Source organism: Dipodomys spectabilis, unplaced genomic scaffold, assembly GCF_019054845.1.
Source record: "Dipodomys spectabilis isolate Male_0828 unplaced genomic scaffold, ASM1905484v1 ptg000188l, whole genome shotgun sequence".
Lineage (NCBI taxonomy): Eukaryota > Metazoa > Chordata > Mammalia > Rodentia > Heteromyidae > Dipodomys > Dipodomys spectabilis.
Genome location: NW_024870865.1, coordinates 2,685,001 through 2,698,436, shown reverse-complemented (window position 1 = coordinate 2,698,436; position 13,436 = coordinate 2,685,001). Strand labels below are relative to the sequence as shown.

The 13,436-nt window shown below is 39.8% G+C and overlaps 1 protein-coding gene across 3 annotated transcripts in view; it reads right to left on the bottom strand.

The window, feature by feature from the left end:
* The window catches only part of Kif1b (kinesin family member 1B), a 152,246-nt gene that overhangs the window by 102,060 nt on the left and 36,750 nt on the right, over nt 1-13,436 (bottom strand). For all 3 annotated transcript variants that reach the window (XM_042695678.1, XM_042695675.1, XM_042695676.1), the window contains exons 4-7: nt 12,138-12,317; nt 7,775-7,840; nt 3,871-4,049; nt 3,208-3,319 (exon numbers count right to left, since the gene is read on the bottom strand). In XM_042695678.1, coding sequence (XP_042551612.1) covers nt 3,208-3,319; nt 3,871-4,049; nt 7,775-7,840; nt 12,138-12,317 — 537 coding nt within the window. The remainder of the gene's footprint in view (nt 1-3,207; nt 3,320-3,870; nt 4,050-7,774; nt 7,841-12,137; nt 12,318-13,436) is intronic.

The window sequence follows — 13,436 nt, the reverse complement described above, 5'->3', positions numbered from 1 at the left end:
GTGGTAAAGTAGGGTCATAATACAGGTGTTCTTAGTTTTTTTTCAGGAACCTCCATACTGACTTCCATAGTGACTGTACCAGTTGGGAATCTCTACATCCTTGCCGACATTTAGTGTAATTTTCTTTTTTTAAAAAAATGTATTATATTGTAAAAATAGTATACAGAGGGATGACAGTTACACGAGTAAGGTAATGGAGTACATTTCCTATCAAGCATTGTTACCTCCTCCTTTGTTTTTCCCCAACTATCCCTTCCCTCCCTAATTCTTCCCTCCCCCTGCCACAAGTTGTAAAATTCATTTTCAACATAGTGTCTTGTACATCTCACTGTTACAATAGGTCAACCTGTATCCCTATTTAAGCATTTTGTTTTTTTTCCCTTCCCCTCCCCAAATTAGAAAAATGCATGTACAAGATGCAGGGCACCAGAATCAGGAAGAAAAGAAGAAAGAAATTAAGAGGATACTAGAAAATGGAAAGATATCCCATGTTCATGAATTAATATGAAAACAGGAGTTATACCATGGCGGAAGAACATACAAAAGAAACAAAAAAAAAATCACATAGTACATTATAAGTATGTTAAAAACAACAGCAAGAAAAAAAAACACTTATGTCCCTGTCTTGGGGTTCAGTTCACTTAACATTATCTTAGCTTTTGACCTTTTCTGCTTGTCCTAGACATATACTAGTTAATGCAAATAAGGGAAACCATGGGACCTGTGTTTCTTTGGGCCTGGCTTACTTCACTTAATATAATTTTTCCAAGTCTTTCCATTCCCTAACAACGGGGCAATGTTATTCTTTCTGATGGAGGCATAGAATTCGTGTGTGTGTGTGTGTGTGTGTGTGTGTGTGTGTGTGTGTGTGTGTGTGTGTGTGTGTGTGTGTGTGTGTGTGTGTGTGTGTGTCACATTTTCTTGATCCATTCATCTACTGAGGGGCATCTGGGTTGGTTCTGTATCTTAGCCAGTAAATAATGCTGTGATAAACATAGTTGTGTTGGTAGGTTTAGTATGCACTTGTTTGTGTGTTGTTTATTTTCTTTATGATTATCATTATGTTGGGTGAGATGGAATCTTAGTGTAGATTTGATTTGCATTTGCTTATGGCTAAGGCTGAACATTTCTTCATGTTTCTACTACCAATTTCTATTTTTTTTCTGAAAATTGTGTTCAATTCAATTGCCCATTTATCAACTGGATTATATGTTTTTTTGCTGTTTAATTTTTTTTTTGTCCTTTGTGTAAAAATCCTTTTTTTATCTGTTGAATAGCTTGGTCCTGGTAAATTCTTTTGTTACACAGAAACTTTCTAGTTTGATATAGCTGTATTTATCAATTCTTACGCTCATTTTCTGAGCTATTTGAGTCCTACTGAGAAATAATTACCTGTGCCTGTAACTATTAAGAACTTTTTCCTATGTTTTCCTATAGTAGGTTGAAAGTTTCAAGTCTTTGAGTTCTTTTATACATTTGGAGTCTTCTGCACGTAGTTAACCAATCTGCCCATACCATTTGTTGAAGAGGTTGTCTTTTCTCTAGCATAAGTTTTGTGCTCTTTTGTCAAAGATCCGATAGCTGAAGTTGTATGGTTTTATTTCTGGGTCTTCTATTCCACTGGTCTTCAGGGCCTGGTTTTATGCTAGTATCATACTGTTTTTGTTACTATGGCTTTGCAGTATAATTTGAAATCTGTATTTGTGATATCTCTAGCGTTGTTCTTTTTGCACAGAGTCACTTTTGCTATTTGGGATATTTTATGCTTTTAATATGAATTTTTGGGTTGATTTTTCTATTTCTGTGAAAAATGACATTGGACTTTGACAGATATTATACTGAATCTGCAGACTGATTTCAACAATATGGCTATTTTCATATTAATTCATGAACATGGGATATCTTTCCATTTTCTAGTATCCTCTTAATTTCTTTCTTCTTTTCTTCCTGTCTTCTTTTCTTCCTCCCTTTTCTTCCTCCCCTCCTTTCTGCCATCCCTTCCTTCCATACACAAAGAGGTCAAGTAACTTGCCCAAGGTTATACAGCTAAAACACAGCAGAGCCAGGGTTTAAAGCAAGCATTCTCATTCCAAAGTCTACACTATTTAACCACTACCCAAAATGGATAAGGTGAGTCAATTTTGGATATTTACCCACAAGCCAAAATAAGCAAAGGTGGTCTGGGGTATTGCTTAGTGGCAGGTGCTTGCCTAGCATGAGTAAAGCTCTAGGTTTGGTTCTTAGAACCACAAAAGCAAATTAAACAGCAACAAAAACAAGTACAGCTTGAGTAAGAACAAAACAAAACAAAAGCACAAGTATATGAGAGTTGTGGCGTGTTATTTATTTTCCAGAAATAAAACACTGTGCCTGCCTAATCATTTGCTTCAACATTTAATCCCACACTACTATTCTGTAGCAACGTTATCAATTAACATTATTATTACCCAGTCAAGAAGAAAAGGAAAGATTTCCCCAAAAAAGAACTGCTTGACTATCTTGCATACACAGAGGAGTTTATGACATCCAAAGCCTTAAAACTATTTTCTTCTATAATGCAATTTTATTTAAGAACCTATGATGAAAACTGGTGTGGGGTAGAAGAAAAATGCTAATAAGCAAAGGAAAAAAAAATCACCCTTCAGGTGAATGAAAAGGAATATGGCCCAAGGAAATAGTCTGCATGCATGAAAATAGAACAATGAAACCTGTTGAATTTGTTTTAGGAAGGCAGGAGGGAAGAAAGAGAGAGTGACACAGACAGGGTGAGACTGAATGGAATATATTATATACACATGAGTGGAAATGCCACCATGACCTTCCCCAGCCCCCACCATGTGCTCAAAAAACAGTAAGAAGAGGCTGGCAAGGTGGCTCAGTGGTAGAGCGCTTGCCTTGCATGTCAGAGGCCCTGGGTTCGATTCCTCAGCACCACATAAGCAGGAAAAAAAAGCCGGAAGTGGTGCTGTGGCTCAAGTGGTAGAGTGCTAGCCTTGAGCTGAAGAGCTGAGGGACAGCGCCCAGGCCCAGAGTTCAGGCCCCACAACCAGAACCAAAAAGAAAAAAAAAAAAAGAAACAGTAAGAAAACATCATCCATTTAGTCAATGAACAACTCTCGTTCCCACAAAATACAGAGGATTGTAAAGGGAACTTTCTCAAATTTTCTGCTATTCATGAGTTGGGTCTAGAGCTCCATGTTTTCCTACCTTCTCAGTGGAAAGGTTGGTCTCAGTATCATGTTTCTTCTGGGTGAAAACAATGGTAAAGACAGCGTGGGAACGGCTACTTGTTTCATTCATGTTAGTAGCTGCCACTGTCCTAAATAAACATAAAGGTGACCACGTGATAATGGAATTCTTATATAAGAGTTTAAATGGACAGCAAGCTCCACATTATAAGCATTACAATCACAAGCAAAGCTTTAAACTTAGTTGTGTAAGCTGTCACTTACACAACTGCTCTCAATACTGCTTTGTGAGCCCATCAAGTTACCCTCTGAACTCCACAGGCACCCCTCACAATCATTTTTCATACTCCAGCTAACCCTTTAAAAACCACTAGAGCATTTAATTTTCATTCTTTATTAGGCACCCATTTATTCCAGAATCAATGACTACCATAGCCTCATAGAGACATGACTAACATCATACCATGACTTAGTAAACACCTAAGAATAAAACTTAAGCAAAGTTCTAACCTGCTATAGCAATGCAACAAGGCAATGTAGGCTACAGAGCCCACACCTCTTGAGCCTAGCTCTTAGCCCCACAATTAAAGTCTCTTTCTTAGCCACAAATGTGGCTTCAATCCCTTCACATGGGGCTTCAAACATGCCAAAACTTCAGTTATTATCCAATTTCCTATGGTACCTGGCTTTGTTCCCAGCATCCATGAGGTCAGCAATGTCTGTGTAGGAAGTGACTGCCAGTTTGGACAGATCTTCCACATAGGGCCCAAGAAGTGGATGTTCACGCACACGCAAATTTCCCTTATTTTTCGGATTCAGCAAATCTCGTACTCTCTCACAGTAAATTTCCATGTAGCTCACCTAAGAACATATTATTTAAGTGAATTAAATGAATTGGAACAAAGAAATCATATATAGTAAAAAGGTATTTTAAACTTTTATAAAACCAGAGGTGGTGGCACGTCTATAATCCCAGCACTTGAGCAGGAAGCAGAGGCAGTAGGAATTTGAGTTCAAAGCCCACCTAGACTACATAGGGAGGCCCTATCTCATTTAACCAAAAAAAAAAAAAGACTTTTATAAAAAGCTCTATGCAAGCCAGGCGCCAGTGGTTCATGCCTGTAATCCTAGCTACTCAGAAGGCTGAGATCTGAGGATTGAGGTTGAAAACCAGCCCAGGCAAGAAAGTCTGTGAGACTCCTATCTCCAATTAATCACCAGAAAACTGGAAGTTGCACTGTGGCTCAAGTGACAGAGCACTGGTCTAGAGCTGAAGAGCCAGGGATAGCGCCCAGGCCCAGAGTTCAAGCCTCATGACCAAAAAAAAAAACACCCCCTATATAACCAGATACAGTGGCTCAAGATTATAATCTTTGCTACTTGAGAGGTAAAGCTCCAGCGATCATGATTCAAGGCCAACCCAGGCAAAAGTTTATACCTCCACCGATGGCTAGGCACAGTGGTATGTACCTGTCATCCAGCTATGCAGGGAAGCACAAATAAGCGGAAAAGCAGATTGCTGCCCAAGCTGGTCCAAGCATAAAGTGAGACTCTATCTCAAAAAGAAAAAGGGGGTGGGAGGGGGGCAGCACAGTGGCTCAAGTGATAGAGTGCCTATCAAGCAAGAAACCTGGAGTTCATAGTCGGGCGCTGGTGGCTCATGCCTGTAATCCTAGCTAATCAGGAGGCTGAGATCTGAGGATCACAGTTCAAAGCCAGCCCAGGCAGGAAAGACAGTGAGACTCCTATCTCCAATAAACCACTAGAAAACTGGAAGTGGCACTGTAGCTCAAGTGGTAGAGCGCTCGCCTTGAGCTGAAGAGCTGAGGGACAGCGCCCAGGCCCAGAGTTCAAGCCCCATGACCGACAAAAAAAAAGAAACCTGGAGTTCAAACTCCAGTACTTCCAAAACCTCTGTCTTTAAAGACCAACAACCTTCAGGAAGTATGTCATAATTATGGTCTGCAAGACTGTATAGATATGCACAGATATCACATGGTATACATAGGTTAAAACTAGTCTTCTGAATTTCTCATGAAGGAAAAAGAAGTAAATAGTTTACCTCTACACATAGTGGCTGCTACTTGCCAATGGCAGAAAAATATATATATTAATACCAACTTATCAATTACCAGTGGGTGTCTGCTTTCTTATTTATGTAGTGGTAGGGACTAAATTGAGAGTGCTGCAAATGCTTGGCAAGAACTCTACCACTGGGCTACATCCCTAGCCCTCAGTATATTTGTTTTAAAAGTATGTTACTATCTGTAATTGAGGTTTAAAGTGAGGTTAGAAATAGACTTCTGGGGCCGGGCGCTGGTGGCTCATGCCTGTAATCCTAGCTACTCAGGAGGCTGAGATCTGAGGATTGCGGTTCAAAGCCAGCCCCGGCAGGAGAGACCGTGAGACTCCTATCTCCAATAAACCACTAGAAAACCGGAAGTGGCGCTGTAGCTCAAGTGGTAGAGCGCTCGCCTTGAGCTGAAGAGCTGAGGGACAGCGCCCAGGCCCAGAGTTCAAGCCCCACGACCAACAACAACAAAAAAAAAAGAAATAGACTTCTGGGGCTGGGAAGGTGGCTCAGTGGTAGAGCGCTTGCCTTGCACGAATGAGGCCGTGGGTTCGATTCCTCAGCACCACATAAGCAGAAAAAAAAAAAGCCGGAGGTGGCGCTGTGGCTCAAGTGGTAGAGCACTAGCCTTGAGCTGAAGAGCTGAGGGGAGCGCCCAGGCCCAGAGTTCAGTCCCATAACTGGACCCTCCCCCCCCCCAAAAAAGGAAAGAAATAGACTTCTGTCAGTATTAAATCCTAGGAACAATATCAACATTCCAGAGCAAGGAAGGCAAAAGAGACCAGTAATTCATCTTTAAGATGGCATAATTACTATGACAGTGTAATCCACTGGAAGGCGTGAAGACTGGTTAACAATGATAGCTAACTGAAGAAGACTCAAGACGGCACACTCCCAGAATTTCGTCCTGTCAGAAGAACCTTTCCTATGACAAGGATGAGTGCACCAATCTAAATCTTAACCTAAGGCAATTAAATGTTATCTAATCAAATTCCTTCCCTTTAATTCCATGCTTATCAAACAACCATCAGAATTCTAACACAAGATTGTGCACAGAAAGGTAATACATTAATCTTGCAAATGTGAATATTCTCGCTTGGCTAATACTTCTTCCTTGTAAGAAAGTAACAAGCCAAATGGTGATTTCACGACACAAGCCCTAGTAAGTTTCATTAACAGCCTGACTTTGTTTTGTTTTTTGTTTTTTGTTTTTTGTAGTAGTGGGGATAAAAACCAGGGCTACATGCTTGCTAAGCAAGTGCTCTACATACCACTGAGTTATATCCCCAACCTAAAGTTGAAGGATGGTTCTACCCCTAATTGATTTATAAAATCAGGCTTCTAAGTATAGAAGGCTCTCAAGTATAGTAAATTCACCATAGTACATCACATTATGATGCTTCTGCATCACTCAGTTACTTATAGGTATATAGTGTATGTAAAAGATATATGCTCCACATATATCTGGATATGCAATTTTAAATTCCACAGGCTCATTTATAGAGTACCTGAATTAGAACCTTATCTCTCTTCATCCACCTTTGTCTTATAATCTCTGATCTTTTATTGTTAAAAATTAGTATGGAAAAATTGAATCTTGAAAGGTAAGTAATCTATGAGAGCAGAACAGGACAACAAATACTGTCAGCTAGTCATCCCAGAAAGCGAAATGCTAATCATCTTTGTCCACTTAAAATTTGTATATATATTGATTTGTGGATATGTCTTGTTGGAAAATTTACCCCTTTTTCTCCAAGTATGAGGCTAAGAGAACCTAAATTGCCTAAGTTGATAAACTTATTCTCTATAGTATGAATCCATCCAAAGTAACTTACAGTACTTCTGAACCAAACACCACAGACCTCACTTAGCAAATTCAATTCACTGCATACCATGACCTTCTAGCCATGGTTCTTAGGCACTTGGCAGACTTCAATAAATAAAACTGACAGATACCTTATGATTCTAGCAAGACTGACAATGACCAATAAATATAAATATGGATAATTTATTAAGTATTTTAGAATATGATGAGTACAGCAGGAAAAAGAGAATATATTCCAATAAATTTTAAAAACTATGACCACCAAATGTAAATACATATGCGTATAATTTACAAGATGGCCAACCACACTAATAAAGAAATTCAAACTTGGACAAGAAAAATGATGCCTTATCAAATTATCAGAGATTATAAAATGCACATGCTAAATGTTCTCAAGGGTACAATGGGACTGGCTCATCTAGCTCTCTCACAGAATTAAAAACTGGTTATAGCATTTCTTTCTAAAAGGCCATTTGGCAATTTTCATGTATTATTTAACAATCAAGACATTTAGAAAAGGTAATGACTGAAAAGAAATGCATAGACTTATTAGCAAAAACTTAATTTCAACATTATTCATTATAAGCAAAACTTAGAAATAGGCTAAAAGTACAAAACTGAGGGACTGAGCATCATAAAGTACAGAGAGGGGAGTACAGAGGCCCCAGGTCCAACCACAACTACACTCACCTCTACGGAGTAAGACATTTCTTCATTGCAGTTGTCGTTAATCTTCTCAAACAGTTCTTCACACAACTAGAGAAGGATAAAGAGAGAAGGTATGAATGACCCAAATCACAGACTTACTCCATTATCCACAACCTCTCTAAATAGACATGTCATAAACTTCAAGATAAGCTTAATACTTTCAAGGAAATTTTTTTTTTGGGGGGTCGGGTCGTGGGGCCTGAACTCTGGGCCTGGGCGCTGTCCCTCAGCTCTTCAGCTCTATCACTTGAGCCACAGCGCCACTTCCGGCTTTTTTCATTTTGCTTATGTGGTGCTGAGGAATTGAACCCAGGGCCTCAAGCATGTAAGGCAAGCGCTCTACCACTGAGCCATTTTCCCAGCCCAGGAAATTTTTTTAAAAAACACCTTTGTACATGCTCTTCACATCTTATCTTTATTCGCCCAACAACCGAACCTTGCTATTGTTTCCTTTGAACAAAAGCCATGTTTGTTCTTTTGTGGGTTTTTAAAAATTCTTTCTGTCTGTCTGCCTGCCTTCCTTCCTTTTTTTGCAGGTCCTGGGTCTTGAACTCAGGGCCTGGGTGTTGTCCCTGAACTTCTTTTTTGATCAAAGCTAGCTCTTAACCACTTGGCCACAGTTCTACTTTGGGCTTTTTTTGGTAGTTTAGTGGAGATAAGAGGCTCATAGACTTTCCTGCCCAGGCTTGGCTTCAGATTGCAGCCTCCTGAGTAGTTAGGCTTATAGGTGTGAGCCACTGGCATCCGGTGGAAATACTCCTCTTATAAAGAAGCTGCATCATTGGCACACTGATTTTTTTATTGGGGGGAGGGGGGGGCCTGAACTCTGGGCCTGGGAACTGTCCCTCAGCTCTTCAGCTCAAGGCTAGGGCTCTACTACTTAAGCCTCAGAGCCACTTCTGGCTTTTTTCTGCTTATGTGGTGCTGAGGAATTGAACCCAGGGCCTCATGCATACAGGCAAGTGCTCTACCACTGAGCCACCTTCCTAGCCTGGCAAACTGGTTTTATAAAAATTGGATTCTTTGTGCTATACTCAAGTAACTGTCACTCTATAGTCAGTATTACATTGAGTATATTTGCCTATTCTTCCTTCTTCCATTCCTGTGCCCCTGCTTTGCCCACCCCCCAAAAACAAAACATGTTTCCACTTCCTGGCATTCATCTTGATAAGCTGTACCTTACTTGTTCAGAGGAGTTACACCTTTGGATTCTCCCCTATATTCCCTCTTTTAGTCAGCTTGTGTGTAAATGCATTGAGCCCTGTACATATTATCATACCTAGCTGGATTTTAATCTAGCTTCCTCATGTGACAAAATACATGCACCATTTATCTCTCTGAGCCTGGCTTACCTCACTTAACATGATTTGTTCTGGGTCACAGTGACATTAATTTTTCTAGGTCTGGAAAATTATAAAACTGTTAAGTTTCTTATTTAAAATATATAGTATTTTCATAAAAATAATTTAAAAAACAATAAAAATCCTACTGAGCTTTGGTATTAAAACAACTATACACATTTTCTTTTGCCAGTCCTGGGGCTTGAACTCAGGGCCTAGACACTGTCCCTGAGCTTCTTTTGCTCAAGGCTAGAACTCTACTACTTAAGCCACAGCACCACTTCTGGCTTTTTCTGTGTATGTGAGGAATCCAACCCAGGGCTTCATGCATGCTGGCAAGCACTCTACCATTAAGCCACATTCCCAGCCTCAGCCATACATTTTAATAATAATCATACATTAAGGTAACAAACTTTTGGAAAATGAGCTATATGTTCCTGATTTTCTAAGTCTAAATATACTTTAAAATTCATCATAAATAGTAGTTTCCAAATAATTATCTTTAAAAAAATGCTTCTGGAAGTCTGTAAGTTGCCATGACTGTCACTTAATGGAGTCTGCTTCAAGCAATTATCTGGAACGTCTATTGCCCTTAAGAACACTGCATTTACTGGGAACTGGAAACTCATGCCTGCATCCTAGCTACTCAGGAAGCTGAGATCTGAGGATCACAGTTCAAAGCCAGCCCTGTAGGAAAATCCATGAGACTCTTATCTCCAACTAACCACCAGAAAACTCGAAATGATGCTGTGTCTCAAAGTGACAGAGTACTAGCCTTGAGTGAAAGAGCTCAGAGACAGAGCCCAGGTCATGAGTTCAAGTCCCATGACCGACCAAATAAAAAAAGAACACTGCATCCAAAATAGCAAATAAGCTTAAATTGTAAAGAAATCTAAATTTATGGAATCAGGAAAGATGCATCCATGGCTGAGGTATAGACTTTGGATATACTGATAATGTTTAATGTGGTCTGCCTATGAACCTCTCCATATAAAATTTGCCCTTAATGTAATAAGGTTATACATAGTTATGAACTTTAAAATTAAACTCAGTATTAACTGTAAAAAATATCTAGCATAAAATGTAAAGTCACATGTGTAAGTGAGCATATTGTATATTTCTGTTGATTTTCTGTTCATAGAGTTGTATAATAAAATGATTGTTTTTTTTTTGGAGATGAAGAAGTAAACATGTCTTTATTTGCTAATCATACAATCTTATATGTGAATGCTAAAGAATTTACAAAAAAATAGAATTAATTATCAAGTTGAGCAAGATCATAGACTACAGAATTGATACATAAATATTAACCAAAGGGCCGGGCGCCAGTGGCTCATGCCTATAATCCTAGCTACTCAGGAGGCTGAGATCTGAGGATCGCAGTTCAAAACCAGCCCAGGCAGGAAAGTTTGTGAAACTCTTTTTTTTTTTTTTTTTTTTTTTTGAGTCCGGTCGTGGGGCCTGAACTCTGGGCCTGAGCACTGTCCCTCAGCTCTTCAGCTCAAGGCTAGCGCTCTACCACTTGAGCCACAGCGCCACTTCCGGCTTTTTTCTTTTTGCTTATGTGGTGCTGAGGAATCGAACCCAGGGCCTCAGGCATGCAAGGCAAGCACTCTACCACTGAGCCAACTTCCCAGCCCATTTGTGAAACTCTTATCTCCAATAAACCACCAAAAAACCAGAAGTGGTGCTGTAGCTCAAGTGGTAGAGCACTAGCCTTGAGCTGAAGAGCTGAGGGACATCGCTCAGGCCCAGAGTTCAAGCCCCACAACCAACAACAACAACAAAAACTTAACCAAAGGGGTAACAGGAAAAGCAAAGGAAGGGGTGACATTGTCCAAAATGATATGTATTCATTGCTTGACTGTTGAAACGGTAACCCCTCTGAAGACCGCCTTAACAATAAAATGTATTTTAAAAATCAACTACAATAAAATGATTGTTTAAAAAATACTTCTGTATTAAAATGAAATACCACAAACTTTCATCAGAAAAGGTATATATGCATTTAATCAATAAGAAACCCAGGGCTGGGAAGGTGGCTCAGTGGTAGAGCGCTTACTTTGCATGCCAGAGGCCCTGGGTTCAATTCCTCAGCACCACATAAGCAAAAAGAAAAAAGCCGGAAGTGGCGCTGTGGCTCAAGTGGTAGAGCGCTAGCCTTGAGCTGAAGAGCTGAGGGACAGCACCCAGGCCCAGAGTTCAGGCCCCGCGACCGGACCCAAAAAAAAAAAAAAAAAAAAAAAAAGAACTCCAATAATAAAGTTGTTGTTGTTTTCCAATAATAAAGTTGAAAGAAAGGGGAAGCTAAGCATGGAAACAGCATAAATCAAATATGATTAGTATAACTTAGAATCTGTAAATAATTACTTTGGGCTGAGGATGTAGCTCATTGATGGAATAAGGCTGTGGGGTTCATTCCCTGCACTACATAGTAGGAAAAGTAAAGACACAAGAACATCCTTACTGGCACCACTGGCTCACATCTATAATCCTAGCTATTCAGGAGGCTGAGATCTGATACTCATGGTTCAAAGCCATCCTAGACAGGAAAGTCCATGAAACATTTATATCCAATTAACTAACCAAAAGCCAAAGTGGAGCTGCCTCAAACAGTAGAGTGCTAGCCTTGAGTAAAAAGTTCAGGGAGAGCACCCAGGTCCTGAGTTCAAGCCCTAGGACTGGCATAAATAAACAAACTTGCTAGAGCAATTTGAGACCAAAAGAAATGATGAACTGGGTGTTTGTTGCTCACACCTGTAATCCTAGCTAGTCAGGAGGGTAAGATCTGAGGATCTCGGTTCAAAGTCAGCCAGGGCAGGAAAATCCATGAGACCCTTATTTCCTTTAACCACTAGAAAACTGAAAGTGGCATTGTGTCTCAAAGTGGTAGAGCACTAGCCTTGAGAGAAAGAGCTGAGACAGCTCTCAGGCCTTGAGTTCAAGCCCCACAACCAACAACAACAAAGAAATGATGTAAAGAGGTGTTTTTGTTCACTTTTTACCTGTGGAATGATACCAGCCTGGCTTTCTTCTTGTTTACCCATCATTGTGTAAGATTTCCCAGCACCAGTCTGCCCATAAGCAAAAATACAGACATTGTATCCCTCAAAAGCGTGTAAGAGCATTTCTTTTCCAATGTCATTGTACACACGATTTTGAGATGCAAAGCAGGGATCTTCTGGCTGTAAGAATAAGAGGAGAAAAAATAAATGACGTTTTATTTTTATTCTATAGATTTCTTTCATAATAAATGAAAAGTATTAGGAGTCAGAGAAGTTACCTAAAGCATACTATAAACTTCAAGTCCCCTGTATATATTTTATTGTTTTCATTATACTCTCACACACAGACACTTTAAGAATCAGCCAGTCAGCCACACATAAAATTATCTACATGAAGTTATCTGACATATAACCTTATAGTACTACTCTTCCATTCATTAGGATTTTCTTAAGTAGAAAACAGCAATTTTTTTAAAAAAGATCAAAGGGGGCTGGGAAGGTGGCTCAGTGGTAGAATGCTTGCCTCACATGCATGAGGCCCTAGGTTTGATTCCTCAGCACCAGTACCACATAAGCAGAAAAAAGCCAGAAGTAGCACTGTGGCTCAAGTGGTAGGGTGCTAGCCTTGAGCTGAAGAGCTGAGGGACAGCGCCCAGGCCCAGAGTTCAGCCCCCCATGACTGACCAAAAAAAAAAAAAGATCAAAGGTCTCAGGTCCACCTATAAAAATATTTCTTTGAACTCCCTCCAAACTAGTATGGTTATTGCCAATAAACATGGCTTTAGTGAACAATGTTTCCAATTCCTTCCTCAGACCCTTCCATTAGCAATAAGGCTTTGTTGATAATTTAAAATATCTCTCTTCACAAAACAGGAAAAACTAAAGCACATAACAAAAATGGATGGATGGTGCTAAGAGTCAAGCAAGCTCAAGTTGACCAACTAAATTTGATTTCTACACAAAGTACAGGTGCTACACTATCATAGATGCTGGTAATCTTAGGTTTTCTTTGTGGGTTTCTAGCAGCTTTCAAAATACTGGAAACCCACATTGTTCTATTACAATTTAAAACCAACAAAAGCAATGTTGACTTAAAATCCTTTTATCCAACTACTTAAAGATAATTTAAAAAACAAAAATTAGTCTTAAAAAAACATAGTCAAAGGTAGCGTCACACACCTATAATCCCAGCACTCAGGAGGCTGGAGCAAGAGGATCACAAGGTCCAGGCCAACCTACACCACACTGCAAATTCCAGGCCAGCATGGGCTGCATAGCAAGACCCTGTCTTCTTGTGGG